Raw genomic sequence first — 15,119 nt, 5'->3', positions numbered from 1 at the left:
TAAGTTGAATGCACAAGATAGACACAAGACTCTTGAAACTCAAGTTAGGCCACATTTGGAACCCTAATTAATCATTGTATTACAGGCAATTGGTTAGTAAAAGTATGCCACTTGTATTGCCTTAATAGCTCTAGCTCTTGGAAATATTGTATTTTTTTTCAAAGCATACATATTATACTAGTGAAGTTCCACACACTGGGTATGAATAGATCAAATGTAAGTAATAGGGTTCGATTAAAAAAAAAAGGAGAGAATAATTAAGTTTGGATTCTGTCCTCCTTATCTTTTTTACAAATGTTTGAATATTTGAAGTCAGACTAATTGCTTTTCGGTTTTACCAATCGATTGAAATATTATTTTTAATTTTAACGATAGATTGAAATGTCATATCTAATTATAAATAAAAATAGTAATTTTTAATGATCAATTAAAATATCATTTTTAATTTTAATGATCAATCGAAATGTCATTTTTAATGATAAATAAAAATAATAACTTTTAACGATCTATCAAAATATCAATTTTAATGATTGATATATAAAAATAACTGTTTTAACGACCAGATAAAATATTATCATAAATTTAAATAATTGTTTTAACGGTCAACTAAAATATTATTATAAATTTATGTTGTAGATGATAAATAAAACTAGTAACTTTCAACGATCGATCAAAATAAAATTAACTCTTTTAACGATAAGATAAAACATCATTATAAATTTAAATAACTATTCTAACGATTAATTAAAATATTATTATAAATTTATAGTGTTGATGATAAATAAAAATAATAACTTTTAACGATCAATCAAAATAGCAATTATAGTGATTGATATATAAAAGTAAATGTTTTAACGGTTAGTTAAAATATCATTATAAATTTAAATAATTATTTTAATGATCAATTAAAATATTATTATAAATTTATGTTGTAGATAAGATCTTTTATTTAACTATTTGTCTGTTAGTACTTTATGTGTATATATACATATATATATATATATTATATACAGGATCTAATTGATTATGATCATACTGTCAATCTATATGTCACCAATATAGGGCATTAATTTGGTTATAAGCTTGAGATGGATATCAGGAACAAATAGAGAAAGGACATTTAAACATGGGAATGGAAACACATATATGCACCCACTAGCCAACCTTTGATTCATAATTAGCCAATTTTGGTGTCATTGCAACAGTAGAGATGTAATATATATATATATATATATATATATATATATATATATATATACTTCTCTTCTCCAGCTCTCCATCTTTGAATATCAACACTTCCATTCAGATTATATTAGTCTCTCTTAATAATTAATTTGAATGTTCATCTTAAGATTTTATTAATTTTTTATGCAATATCTGAATTTTTTAAAAAAAAATCAAAACGGAGTAATTTTTAACTCAATTCATACAAATTGTTGTTGATGAAATCCTTCTTAATTTTTTCAATCACAACTAAATTTACCAATCCTATCTTATTATAAAATTGTAATGGGTTTCTAACTCCTTAAGTTTAATCACCTAATACAAAAATAAGTAGTGATTGGATTGGAGGCATCCAAATTATTTCGTCCTTTTATTAGATTGGGGTTCCAACTTAAGGCCGACAAAATACATAAAAAGGACTGAAAAGTCCATGAAAATTAAACTGAAGAAACAAACCTAGCAATCTAGAATAACAAGCAGGATAAAATAAAGATTGAAACAGGGAGATCCTCTTGGTGTCTGCAGAAGCTGGGACATGAAGTTTACATCGGTTTACGGTTATCTCCGTTGTTGATATCATATCCAAACTGGTTCCCAGAGTTTTGATTAGGCATCTTTGGCACCCCTGTTGCATTCATAAACTGATTGAATCCTGGTTGATCCGTGGCAACATTCAACAGCGGGTAGCTGTAGAGCTTTGGTTGGACGGTTTCTGCATATGTTGCTTGATATAGCAAAGACGTTTGCTTCAACGCATCCCTCTCCTTCTTTAGCTCATGATATTCAGCTGAAGAAATGTTATTCCAACATCAGTTTTTTTTTTCTCATTTTTCACGCTCATCAAAAAGAAAGAAATAGATAGAGAGATGGGTAAAACCTTCTTTCAACATATGCTGACCAGAGAGTGCAGACAGCTTTTGCTTCATGGAACCATTCTCCGCTCGCAATAATGAGTTCTGAGTATCAGCATACTTGATCCTGGGAATGGTTACCGCCACTTCAGCCTATTTGCATATAAAGATATTGTCAGATTTTTTTTTTTTTTGGTAATTAACTCAACACGATAAGATATACTATCTTTTTAGTGGTTTTTTTTATAGACTCTTTTACTTTCACATCCATATTAGACATTAACCTCACAACAAAATATCTAATTCTTTATTTGAATTTTCTATATCAAAACTCATAAACACAACATAAAACAAATATACATATGCATGATTTTTCCTTTTACCTGGATAGCTCTTACTCCTGCTTCGAGTTGTGCAATACGTTGCAGCTGTTTGAGTCGATACCTTTGTGAATATTCACGACTTGCAGCAACCCTAATCGAAAAATATGGCGGAAAAAATTTTAGATTTATCAAAAATACTTTCATCAAACCTTTTTAAGAAACATATCTAAAAATTTTTAAGTGGATAAGACTATGGATTGATTTTTAAAAAATTTCCAAACATTAGAAATTTTCTCTAATTAGAAAAATGAAAGAATACCCTGATCATACAGATATGTTTTTCACCTTTTGAGCTTCTTAGGGTCCATGCTGCTACCAACGTTTTGCCCTTGATAATGAGGAACCAGATTCTCAGCGATTGATTGATTAATCTGAAGAGAAGCTATCACTTGGTTAGCATTGCCACCTTCGTTGGATAGTGACATTGACAATGTAGCATTGAGTGCGTCTTGATTAACATCTCCATTATTAATTCCCTCCATTACAACAATAGTTTATCACCTACAAAAATCAAACTTAGTTAATCAAATTATAACATTTTTAGAGTTTGAGGCTTGCCCTACAGATAACTTACCTCTTCAAAGAGAAGAAATGACTGGAATGAGTTAAACAAAAGTGAAGACGACCTAGTCAAACTTAATTAAAGAAAGGAATGGGGTGAATAGGGCAAGCCTGAACATTAACCTTTCCTTTTTATAAAGGTGAAAATGTGCCCTAGGTCCCTATATTCTTTGATTTTTAAAAATTTAATCCCTTTAATATTATTTAGAGTAATTTAGTCCTTATAATATTATTTTTTAAGGATTTCAATTCAATCATTAATAATGCACAGGGACTAAATTCTTTAAAATATAATAATTTAGGAACTAAATTTCTTAAAAATAATATTAGAAGGACTAAATTTTTAAAAATTGAATAGTACAAAAACCTATGACACATTTTATCCTTTTATAAACTAGGGCTGCCAACCAATCCTATGGTAAGTTTGTTGGAAAATGTTCATACACGGTGCAATACAGGGATTGCTTTGGTTTTCATATATGGTTAAGTCTCCAATATACCCAAAATGTCCAAGATTTATTGAGAAATATAATATTTTGGAGGGCGAATTAGTCTTTGCACTTTAATTTGCCAAGGTAATAATTTGGTATCTAAGCTGTAATTTTTTCCTTCTTTGTTGTTACCTTATAAGTTAAAAATTAAAACTCAATAAGAGGCTCCAAATATATAACTTGTACATTTAGAAATTGAACAATTTTTTTTACCTGGATAAACCATGTCATCTTTTCATATTTGGAACCAGAAAAAATATATCCATATATATATATATGTGTGTGTGTGTGTGTGTGTGTCATAGTAAAAAAAAAAAAAAGATTTATGTAATTAATTTGTATAAGCATTGGAAATTATTATGCTAACACCAGGATGCCAACTAGTTTGTCAAATGTGATAACTAAAACGATCACCTTATTTTTAAATGTGGTTTATTTACTTAACACTAGTTTGATTAATCAAATTATAGTTAATTATGGTGATGGTGATCGGTTTAGCAAAATATATATATTCTCCCATACAAATTAGCTAGCTAGATTAATTGGCAGACAATGAGATCAATCAAACTAACTACAATAGTTATCTATACTCATATATGTTTTTGGATTAAAGCTAAATACTACACATGCTTAACTAGTTACTAAAAAAAACTTTTTTTTTCAATATATCAATTAGGGCACATTAAAAATTAACCCCTTTATTTCTTTGTTTATTGCCTTATATATATATATATATTAATTTGAATTCATCAAAACTCAACTATTTTACTTAAAATGGTTCAAATTAGAATTATTAATGTTATTTTGTTGTTGTCAAATTAATTTTTTTATATAATTATTTTAAAAAACGCAATAAATTGTTTTCAAGAAGAGGTGAAAAAAAAAATTTTTTTATTTAAAAAAACTCTTTTTTGTATGTAAAGAAATGCACATTTAAGTTGAATTAAATGCAAAGCAACTCTATAACTTTGATGAGCCTTTCTGACGATTGATACTTTTAATTTTATTAATTTTGACCGATTGTTGACTTTCTCTTCAAGCATCCACGTGTCAGCAGCATATAGTCTCTTTAATTTCTTTTCTTTCGTTTTTCTTTTTTTTTTTTAAACATAAAAAGTCATCATGACGCAATTAGGTACCTCTTCTACAAAAATTACAAATGAGGCATTAAGATAACATTATTTATTACTTAGTGTTATGACAACAATAATTAATTAGAAAGTTTTAATTTTTTAAATTAATAAAAAATTTAATTACTTTGTATCGTAATTTTTAATTAGATATAAAATTATTATATGTATAGAAAAATATATTATATGTACATTTAATAAAAAATAAATATATATACATATAATTACCTTAAAATATCCATTCGTATAATAAATTTTACAATTCTTCTTTGTTTTATTAAACTTAATTTGAAGGAAATTTTTTTTAAATAATTGTTTAATAAAAATTATTATTATTATTTGATGTCAAAGTAAGAAATAATTAATAAAATAAACAAGAAATGATGACCTATTAAATTAGTAAAGATGAAATTAAATTTACATTTATGATCCTAATATTCAATGGTATTGAATGATAATTACATGTAATTATCATATGTATGTACAAATAAAATATATGTGCAATGCACCAAGAAAATAAAATATATGTTCAATAATCTTAAATTATGTGAACAGTAGTAAAACTTATACTTTTAATTTTGAAATATATGCACAATTATTCATTATTAAATTCATTTATAAATATTATTGAAAATAATTTTTTGTAATTAAACTTATATTTTCATATTTATTAATAAATATAAGGTTTAAAATTTTTATTTATGTACATTTAGTGTCAATTAATTATATATATTTGTTGCTAAAATTTACATCATTATATTCCATGTGATTAAGACAACTTTAATTTCTCTTTTTACTAATTTTGCATATAAATGATTTTATTTCATTAATTATTTTATATCGTAGTATTAACTTATAAATATTTATGATTAATTATCCAAATTTTTAATTTTTTCATCCATTTTGGAGATTGGTATCTATGACACTTTAAAATTTTTTTAGCTTTTAAAGTAAAAAAAAAATGATGTTCGATATTGATGGTTTTCATTAAAAAAAATTATAAAGATAAACATAAAAGTTTAGAAGCGTTGGTAAAAATTTTTTTCAATTTTCTTTAATTTTTTTCTCTTTGCTCTTTGGTTACTCTCCATTTTTATCAATGTTTGAAAAACTTAAAAACATGGATGAATTGAGAAGATTGAAGGGAAAAGGATAGGTAAGAAAGATGAGAAGGTAGAAAGATCGAAGAGAAAGGGAAGTGAGAGAAGGTCATTTAAGATTATGAAATTGCCAAATATGTTGCCAATTGAACCAAAATGTTCTTTTTTTAATTATGATTTTTTTAATTTTAATTGCAATTTCTTTTTTTTTTCTTTTAAATTTTGAAATGTTTTTGGGAAAAAAACTTTTGGCAAAAAAATTGTTATAATTGTTATTAGATTTAGGCTATTTGGGGCTTTTTTTTTACATATTAAATTTTCATATATCTTTTCTCTCTCTCTCTCTCTCTCTTTATATGTTTAACACTTTCAATTTTTTTTTCTTTTGTTTTTAATTTTTCAAGTATTGAGATGAGTTTAAGATAAATTTTTTTAAAATATTTCAAATATTTAAGGTAAGTAAAATTTTTGTATTTACCGTTTTAAATTTTTAAGGTTTTGGTGTCTTTTTTTGCATTTTTTTTTTTTGTTCATTGTTGGATACTATTATGGTAAAACAAGTAGAGAAAGAAGAGAAAACAAAAAGAATAAAAGAAAAAAAAAAGAGACCAAACTTTGGTTGGCTACATTATTAGGCATATGATGTTAGAAAATTGTTTGGCACTGATAAAAAAAATGTTGAAAAAGATAAAAGAAGAAGAGAGTTTTGTATTAAATGATAATTACATTATTGATGTTAAAAAATTATCCGACATGCTAAAACATATATGGAAGAAGAAAGAAAAAGAAAGAAAGGGAAAAGGATTTTATACTGAATGACTTATTTCGGTTATTTATTTATTTTTATTTTTCTTTAATATGGAGCTACTTTTTTATTTCTTTAATTAAATTTATATTTTGTTTTTTGATGTTACAAGAAGTTTCATGGTTTCTCAATTAATTAAATAAGTATAAAATTTTTCTTTCACTAAACTACGTAAGAACTTTTAATCAAATATTTACTGAAGTATGTTTGATGTAGAGGTTTATTTTTGTAGTTAAATGTTATTTGTAACGTATTTTTTAATTTATTTGGCTACTTTTGGGTTTTAGCAAGTCAATCTTAGTGGAGTGCTAATTAAAAACTTAATATGTTGAAATTGAAATAAGGTATAATAGATTTTTTTTTCATCTAAGCAAAATTTTAATGTACTTAAACTTTGGCGAATGAAAATCGACCTATATCTTTGATTATAAAGTCTTATTTATAGGAGAAGGTGAGTTAATATACATTACAAGAAATAGTATTTTTAGTGGAGAAAAAAATTGTCATTAAAAATATAAAATTTAGTCAATAAAATTTATAGTGACCAATTTTATAGTCGTCATTTGTTGTCACAAATAATTTCATCACTATTGTATTAGTGATGATATTTATTAAGTCACTACAACAACTTTTTTTGTGACACAAATTTTGACATTAAAAGTATTATAATATGTGATTAAAATAAGTTATCACAATAACTCATTTTATTGTGATAATTTTTTTGACTTTAAAAAAATTAAAATAGTGACGAAAAAAGTTGTTCTAATAACATAGTTTTCTTGTGATGATACTCTTGACTTTAAAAGTACAGCAATAATTACAAAACTATAGTCACTTATGCTATTTTTATTAGTGACAAAATTTTCTTTACTAGTGTTCATTGAAATAGTGTCGAATGAATAATGTCAAAAATATTAAAATTATTTCTTACAATAATTATTATCACTAATAAATTATTATTGTTACAACAAAATATGTCAATTTATAAAAAGACTATTATTAGTGACTATAAAAAATAAATTGCCACAAAAAATTACATTTATAATTACAAAATAATAATCATTAAGAAGTTGTTTCAAAATAAAATATGATTATGGTGACATAAAAATGTGGTGACCTCGTCTATTTTAAAAATAAAAAAATGTAACAATAATTATAAATAAAATATCAAAATATATATCATGTTTTAAATTTCCTAAATCTAATCTCAAAAGTAATATCCAAAATGCAATTATCAATAAAACCATACTTGGAGAATTTGATGTAGATGTATCAGATAAAAAATTAAAAATTAATCATTCTTCTGCTAACTGTGCATATACATCTCTCATTTGTTTCAATTCCATAATTTGTTTCTCAATAGCTCTATCTCGAGCCATAAGTTCTTTACATGAGCTTGCATATTTTTTTGAAGTTGGATGTTGGCCTTTTTTTTTTTTTTTTGTGATTTCAATAAGCCTTTCAACCTCTTTTTTTACAAGTTTCTTCGTAATCTCAACTTTTACAATAATATGACTTTTTTCTTGTGAGGTAGATATAATCCTTCCAACACCTACATCATGTGAGTAATTTGACTTTGTTCCTAAAACAAGTGCAAAATGCTCCACTAGTGGTATTGGTGCAGATGAAATCTTCTCTTGATTTTTCTCACCCTCTCACTGAAATTTGTTCTACATGATATGAATAATAATTAAAAATTTTTAAATTAACAAATTTAGTATTAAATCACAAACAAAATTTTAAATAATTTCTATACCATTGTTTCTTCTCCGTTTGGAATAGGCCAAGTTTCATTAGGTCTCATTCATATTACCTACCAAAGTGTCACAGTATCTGGTCATTCTTCTTAATATTTATCTTTATAAAGTTTTAAAAAATAAATAACCTAGTTTAAGCATAATTAATAAAAAAAGATCTAAAATAAGCATGAATTTAACTTTTTATTATACATTAAACTTCATTTTACCATCTCATATGCTTTTTGAACAATTGACTTTGTTCCAACAATGGATTCTATCTATTGATTTTCCCTATTAGCTATGTTTCGTTCACTTTGAGCTTACGTTATGGTAAAAAAAGTATTTTTATAACATAAATAACAAAATATGATTAAATTTATTGAATAAAAAAATTACCTTAAATTTATTTGCAATCAATTTATTAGCAGTTAGCCGTTATCAATCATTTAGATCCATACCAATTAGATAATTATTGCTCTTGAGATAGCTTTGGTACAAATGGTAATAATGATTCTTGTATTGAGCTTGCACTTGTTTCATCACATAGGGATATACATCATTTGAGAAAGTAAACTTATTATATAATTTAAATAAAAAATTTAGAATAATATAACATTGAAAACATAATAAAAAAACTATATGAAACTCATTTAAATTTATTTACCTATATGAACCAACAAACATTTTATCATACTAAATTTTGTATTCATAAAAAAACAAAAAATTTAAATGTATGTATACGTAACATACCTTTAAGAAGATCCGCATTGTCTTAATATTATTTTGTGAATTTTTTTTTCAACTAGTGACTTGAAGAGGTGCATTTTGTCGAATGCAATTTGTTATTTTTGCCTTGAAAATGTTGACATCCTTACCACATACCTTATAGTATGGAAGATGAAATTGAATATTAAGATTATTACTTTTAACTTTTTTTTTTTGCCAGTTTTGTATTTTCGACTGGTCCTATTCCTCTTTTATTAGAGGTTTCATTCCTTATTGAAAAAAAAATTGCAATTGAAAAACATATAACTTCATATATAGTCATTTTTATCACTAAACCTTCTTAAAACATTGTTTTATATATTTTTCGAAATCACATAACCTATGGAAGCAACAACTTATCCTTCTAAACTTATTTCGGTATTTGAATTCTCAAGTAGAGTATTAAGTAATTGATTAGGCACATGGGCAACTTAAGACTTATCTATAGTATAGAGAGTATCATATTGTGCGTCACTTGAATTTGCCAAAAACTTGCGTTGTAAAATATTAACCATTTTGTTCCTGAAAACTAGTTAATATTTCAATTAGAATACATAATCATAATTATAATTCATAAAATTCAAAAGTTCTACAATATCCCTCAATAATTTTAAATTTAATTTATTTGAGATAAATAAAAAAAGCAAGGGTATAAAAAAATGAGTTAATTATAAACAAGAACATCAAAGGTAAATTTATTATTTATAAAACCAAATAAGTAAAGAACAAATAGAAACTATTTCTATATAAATAATCCAAAATACTGAAGCAACATGAACACAAAACTTAGGGTTTTGCTATTATTAATAGGGATGAAAAATTACACTGTTAATAAACTTTTTTGGTTCAAAAAACTGAAAGGCTTTTTTTGTTCAAAAAATTATTGAAAAACCATTTAAGGCTTTTTTTTTGTACGAAAAACTTTTTTTGTTCAAAAAATTGCACTCTATCAGCTCTTTTTTTAGTTTAAAATTTGTTATATTTTAGTGTTTGCATTGCTAATAAACTTTTATTCTTTTCCCTCAAGCCTTTTGAGTTTTATAATTTCAATCCTACGCCTTACCAGAATAAGCATTGCAATAGTATTCTTTTTTACTTCTTAAAGTCAAACATGAATAGGGGTGTGTTAAGTGTTTCTACAATGCCAAAAAAAAAAAAAAAACATAAACATAGGACAAATACTTTAAATTCTTACTTGATGCCTTAAATTCATCACTTGCAACAAAATGAACACACATACCTACCTTTACTTCAATTATTTAATGATTAAAAAATTCATTTTTTAAACCATAAAAAATCATAAACTATAATTCTCTAAAAAAATAAACAATTGTCTAAATTAAAATAAACCTAAAATATGAATATTTTAATCATAAGAGATCCTTTTAAATAAAAAAAAAATATCTCAAAATAAAGAAGTGCATGTGAGATCCTTATATCAAACTTGACAACTAGAGTTTATTTCATTTTATATTGTTTGTCTTTTTATTTATTGTGTTAATCAATAAAAGCAAAATATTGCTGCCTAATTAAAAATTTCTCTTCCTCTCAATTTTTAGGCAACAAGATTAAATGGCTAGGGTTCTAACACTACTTACATTTTTTTCCATCTTTAAATGGTGTAGTCAATTGTCAAGTAATCTATTATTTTTTGTTTCATGATATTTAACATGGAGTTTGTGAAAATTAAAACATTCTTATCTATATTAGTTTTTTAAAAATATATCGTCATAATTTTTTGGAATATTTTAAATTTAATACTTTTCATAATTAGTTTTATTTCAAATAGTAATTTAAATCTTTATTAAATAGAAAATTAAATACAATATTAATATTATCACCTATTTGTTTAAAAAAAAAATGCTAAGAAACTAGTTTGAATAAGGGTTTATATGTATTAATCAAATATTATTTTTATATTTTATCCTTTGTTTTTATATTTAAAATTATCATTGCATTAGATATTGAATAATGATATTTGTTAATATTAAAAATCTCTATAACTCTCATTTGACTTTGAATTTGTTTTTTTAAATTTTATATATTAACATGATGATACTTAATTTTTATTATTTTTAAACATTTATGGATTATTAATTTATTATTATTAATAATAATTATGAACACTACCATCAATTAATGAATTTATTTTTTATTAGACTCCTATTAAGATAAAATATTATAATTTCAACATGAAATGAAATTAGTATACCATAAATAAATTTTCTACAATGATCACATTTGGTGATTTGGAGATCTTTCACTTAACTTGACCACAATGATCATAGCAACAAAATAAATCAATTAAATCAAACTAATTTGATTAATCAATCAACCATTTAATTAATTTAAAGATATATACTTGATTTAATTGATAATCTCTTCGGGAATATTTGCATTTCTTCTTGCCTTTTCAAATCTAAAGTGGTAAGTCACAAAATGAATAATGTCAATGTCATATGAAAATGCAAATCATTCATAAAATTAGCAGTTCTATTAAAGAATTTACTTTAAAAAAATTAAAATAAACAATGCCATGTATGAAAATTGTGACCAAATGAAACTATTTAATAATACACAAATTGTTATTGCAATAAAAAATTAATTTCTTAAATTTGTCAATATAAAATGTGATAAATAATTTTCTAGTCATTATAATATTTTCAACAAAGATAATTTCAATTCTCACTAATAAATTTTGTAATTGTGATGACATATAGTCGATAGTAATATGTTATGTTAAATGGTAACAAAATTTTTGAAACAAAAAGTAATGTATTACGTGACATATTATTTTTCATCACAATAATATCTAATAGTAGTGACCACTTTATACACATCATCACTAGTATATTACTTCTCGCTAAAAATCACTTGCCGTCAATTTGTGCACTTTATCTATAATATTTTATAGTGACAAATAATTTTATGTCATAAAAACACACTTATAGTAACAATTTAATTGTGAAAAAGTTTAAATCGTCACAATTACTAATATGTTAATGATCAAATAACAATACATCACAATTACTTATTATAATAGTGTCATAAAAAGATTTTGTTACAAAAAAAAAATGATATTTGTGACAAAATTTCTCATGGTCACAAGAAAATTGTCATTAAAAATCTTAAGTGTTGTAAAATTATATAATCTAATGTCTATCAAACAATCTCATGATTATATACATCATGGTGAGGGCTAAAACATAAAGTCAAAAGTATCAAAATAACTTATATACCTTCAACATTTCAAATCTGACTCAAATGGTTGTTTTTCCATTTCAATTATTTTGCAAACACTTGATGATATAGTTATTACATATACTTTTCAAGTTTATTAATGGAAAATTTTTAAAGCTAACTTATTATCTTTTTAATCTTTTTATAAATTAAAAAAAAAAGTAAAAAATGTTATCTAATATTGATATTTTGACACTACATTAATAATTTAAAAATAAAAACCTATAGTGTAGTATTTAAATCAATAGTTTACCAACCTAAACATCCAAAAAAGGTGAAAGATGTAAACAAAATGAGAAAACAACAAAAAATCATTTTTATATTTCAATTACTTTCTATTCTTTCAATTTGTTTCCTATTTTTGACAAAACCTATTCGTTTATGTTTCTTTAGACTTAGCTTGAGCCATGGTTATAGCTGATGTAAAAAATAGGAATAGGCACATGTTACCACAAGCATTGTAACATATTTGTGTTTCAACAACATGCTCATTTCTTCAACCAAGATGGTGATGGAGACATTGAAATGTGTATGATATACAACTTAAAGTTATTTATTCATTTTTTGGAAAAATAGCAAATTATGAATTGAATGATGAATAACAATTGAATTTCATTTTACAAAATATAATTTTGTTGAATGTAAAAGTTGTTAGCTTACTATCAAGTTTTAGAATTTACATTATTAGAATTGAGATGATTTAAAATATCACTATCAAGTCTTGGATCAATTATTGTCTTATTAAAGTTGTAAGCTAAATAGGGAAAAAAAGCCTTGAATAAAATATTTCTATAAAAAATTCGACCAGATTCTACCATAGTAAAATTAAGTGGATTTTTTGCTATCATTGAACCATTCATATACAATTCAAAATCGAACACTCAAAAGGATTAACACGGTCATGTGTTTGATTTTGCTTATTGAATTGCTTTGTTTAGTTTATTAAATCTGCATAGTATATAGTCATATATTCACTAGTTTTTAATCCAAAATTATTTCTTCATTTGAAATTTATTTTATCCATGATAGAGATAATGAGGAATGATCCAAGCTTTTCTACACCAATACCTACCATGTTAATACTTGAATATTTGGCTTCCAAATTGTGGCTAATTGTTGATTGTTTTCTTTTCATCTATTTATTAGAGTTTTAAGTATTTTGTAAAGTTTACAATTGATATGATTGTGAGATGGCAAAAAGATTGATGTTAATAATTATTCTCAGGTCTTCCATCTCAACGTGCTTACTTGATGAATTACAAACTCAAGTTTCTAACAAAATTTTATATTATTTTATATTAAACTAAAATTTTATATTGTGTTATTTTAATTTTTACAAACTCTTCACCAAAAGTAGTATAAAATTTCATATATTCTTATATTTATATCAAATTGAGAATGCAAGGTATAAAATTTTAGATGCTCTTTATCGATTTTGGTTACTCTTTGTCTATTGATTTTTTATGGGTTAACGATGTTTGTCAAAATACCTATTGGAGGTCTTTTATACTATATGATTCTATGTTTATAAGTTTTGCATCATGAATATATTGATAATTGACAAGAGTAAACAATGTTAACTATTTTGTTGAGTTTAGCACACATTTTGTTTGAAATTTATATATCTTTGAATAAAAATGAAAGTTTTCATCATCTTAAAACTTAATATACAAAAGAACTTCATCTAGATTAATATGTTATGTTTTCATACTATATGTATCTTTTTCCTTTCAAACAATTGATGTTTTTAAGGCATTTCATCAAGCATGATATCAACTACCTTGCTTTGGTATAATTTGTTCAAACCTATTATTTTTCTATATCTATGCATACAAAAACAACTATTGAAAGGTTTTTTTTTATTTTTTTTATTGATTTGACCAAAATTTGAAAGATTGTTGGCAATCCAGACAGTGAGAGAGAATCCAGTCATTAAGTGAAAAGTTTAACATCTCATCAAATCATTTATAAAACTTATATATGTGTTAAAATATGCATTCAAAATCACATACACCAAATTCTAATATCTTCATATTTGTTTGAGATTTATCTATGTATGAATAAAAATGAAAGTTTTCGTGATCTTGAAACTTAATATACAAAAAAGCTTCATCCAGATTAATATATTATGTTTTCATACTATATGTATATTTTTCTTTTCAAATGATTGATGTTTTTAAAGCATTTCATTAAGCATGATATCAACTACTTTGCTTTGGTATAATTTGTTCAAACCTATTATTTTTCTATATCTATGCCTACAAAAACATTTGTTGAAACTTTTTTTTTTTTTTGTTATTGACCTGACCAAGATTTGAAAGATTATTGGCAATCCAGACAGTGAGAGAGAATCCAGTCATTAAGTGACAAGTTTAACATCTCATCAAATTACTTATAAGGTACAAATATCTTGAATTTATGTAGACTTATATATATGTTAGAGTATACATTCAAAATCACATACACCAAATTCTAATATTTTTGTTCAATATATAAGTTGTTGAAAAAAATACTTCTTATTTTTTTGGTGCTAAAAAATAAAAAAATAAAAAAATTAGTTTTTTTTTTATCTCAATACTCATTTTGTTTTTATTTTTTGGAGACAAAAAGTAAGCAGCAAAAATAATTATCAAACAATCTTTAAGGTAAACAAAGTAGTAGATGGAACTAGGTAAGATTATTATGTTTTCTAAGCTACAAGATTGCTAATTTTTGTAGTTTATATGTTCATCATGGTTATAGTATGTTAGTTAATACAAAATTAGATTGTGACCCATGCGATGTACAAAATAATTTATTATGCATATAAGTTAATATTTTTTTAAAAAAT

The 15,119-nt window shown here is 24.2% G+C and overlaps 1 protein-coding gene across 1 annotated transcript; it reads right to left on the bottom strand.

Moving 5' to 3' along the window:
• Positions 1 to 1,583: 1,583 nt before the first annotated feature.
• LOC149518364 (uncharacterized) lies at positions 1,584 to 2,766 on the bottom strand. Its single transcript, XM_089763322.1, has 4 exons — positions 2,744 to 2,766; positions 2,459 to 2,549; positions 2,102 to 2,228; positions 1,584 to 2,011 (listed from the first exon to the last, which is right to left on the bottom strand). The coding sequence occupies exons 1-4, from the start codon at positions 2,764 to 2,766 to the stop codon at positions 1,767 to 1,769; spliced, it is 486 nt and encodes a 161-aa protein (XP_089619448.1). The 3' UTR covers positions 1,584 to 1,766.
• Between the last annotated feature and the right edge of the window lie 12,353 nt (positions 2,767 to 15,119).

The sequence above is a fragment of the Durio zibethinus genome, chromosome 6 (genome assembly GCF_047325235.1).
Source record: "Durio zibethinus cultivar Kanyao isolate XHJ-2024 chromosome 6, ASM4732523v1, whole genome shotgun sequence".
Classification (NCBI taxonomy): Eukaryota; Viridiplantae; Streptophyta; class Magnoliopsida; order Malvales; family Malvaceae; genus Durio; species Durio zibethinus.
This window is presented reverse-complemented; position numbering and strand designations above follow the sequence as displayed.

What these genes read in the sequence shown, in the direction of transcription:
- LOC149518364 (XM_089763322.1), bottom strand. Translation starts at nt 2,766, where the DNA reads ATGGACCCTAAGAAGCTCAAAAG. An exon ending in GACCCTAAGAAGCTCAAAAG is followed by an intron (nt 2,550 to 2,743) that starts GTGAAAAACATA and finishes TTTTTCGATTAG; the next exon opens with GGTTGCTGCAAGTCGTGAAT. An exon ending in CAGGAGTAAGAGCTATCCAG is followed by an intron (nt 2,229 to 2,458) that starts GTAAAAGGAAAA and finishes ATATGCAAATAG; the next exon opens with GCTGAAGTGGCGGTAACCAT.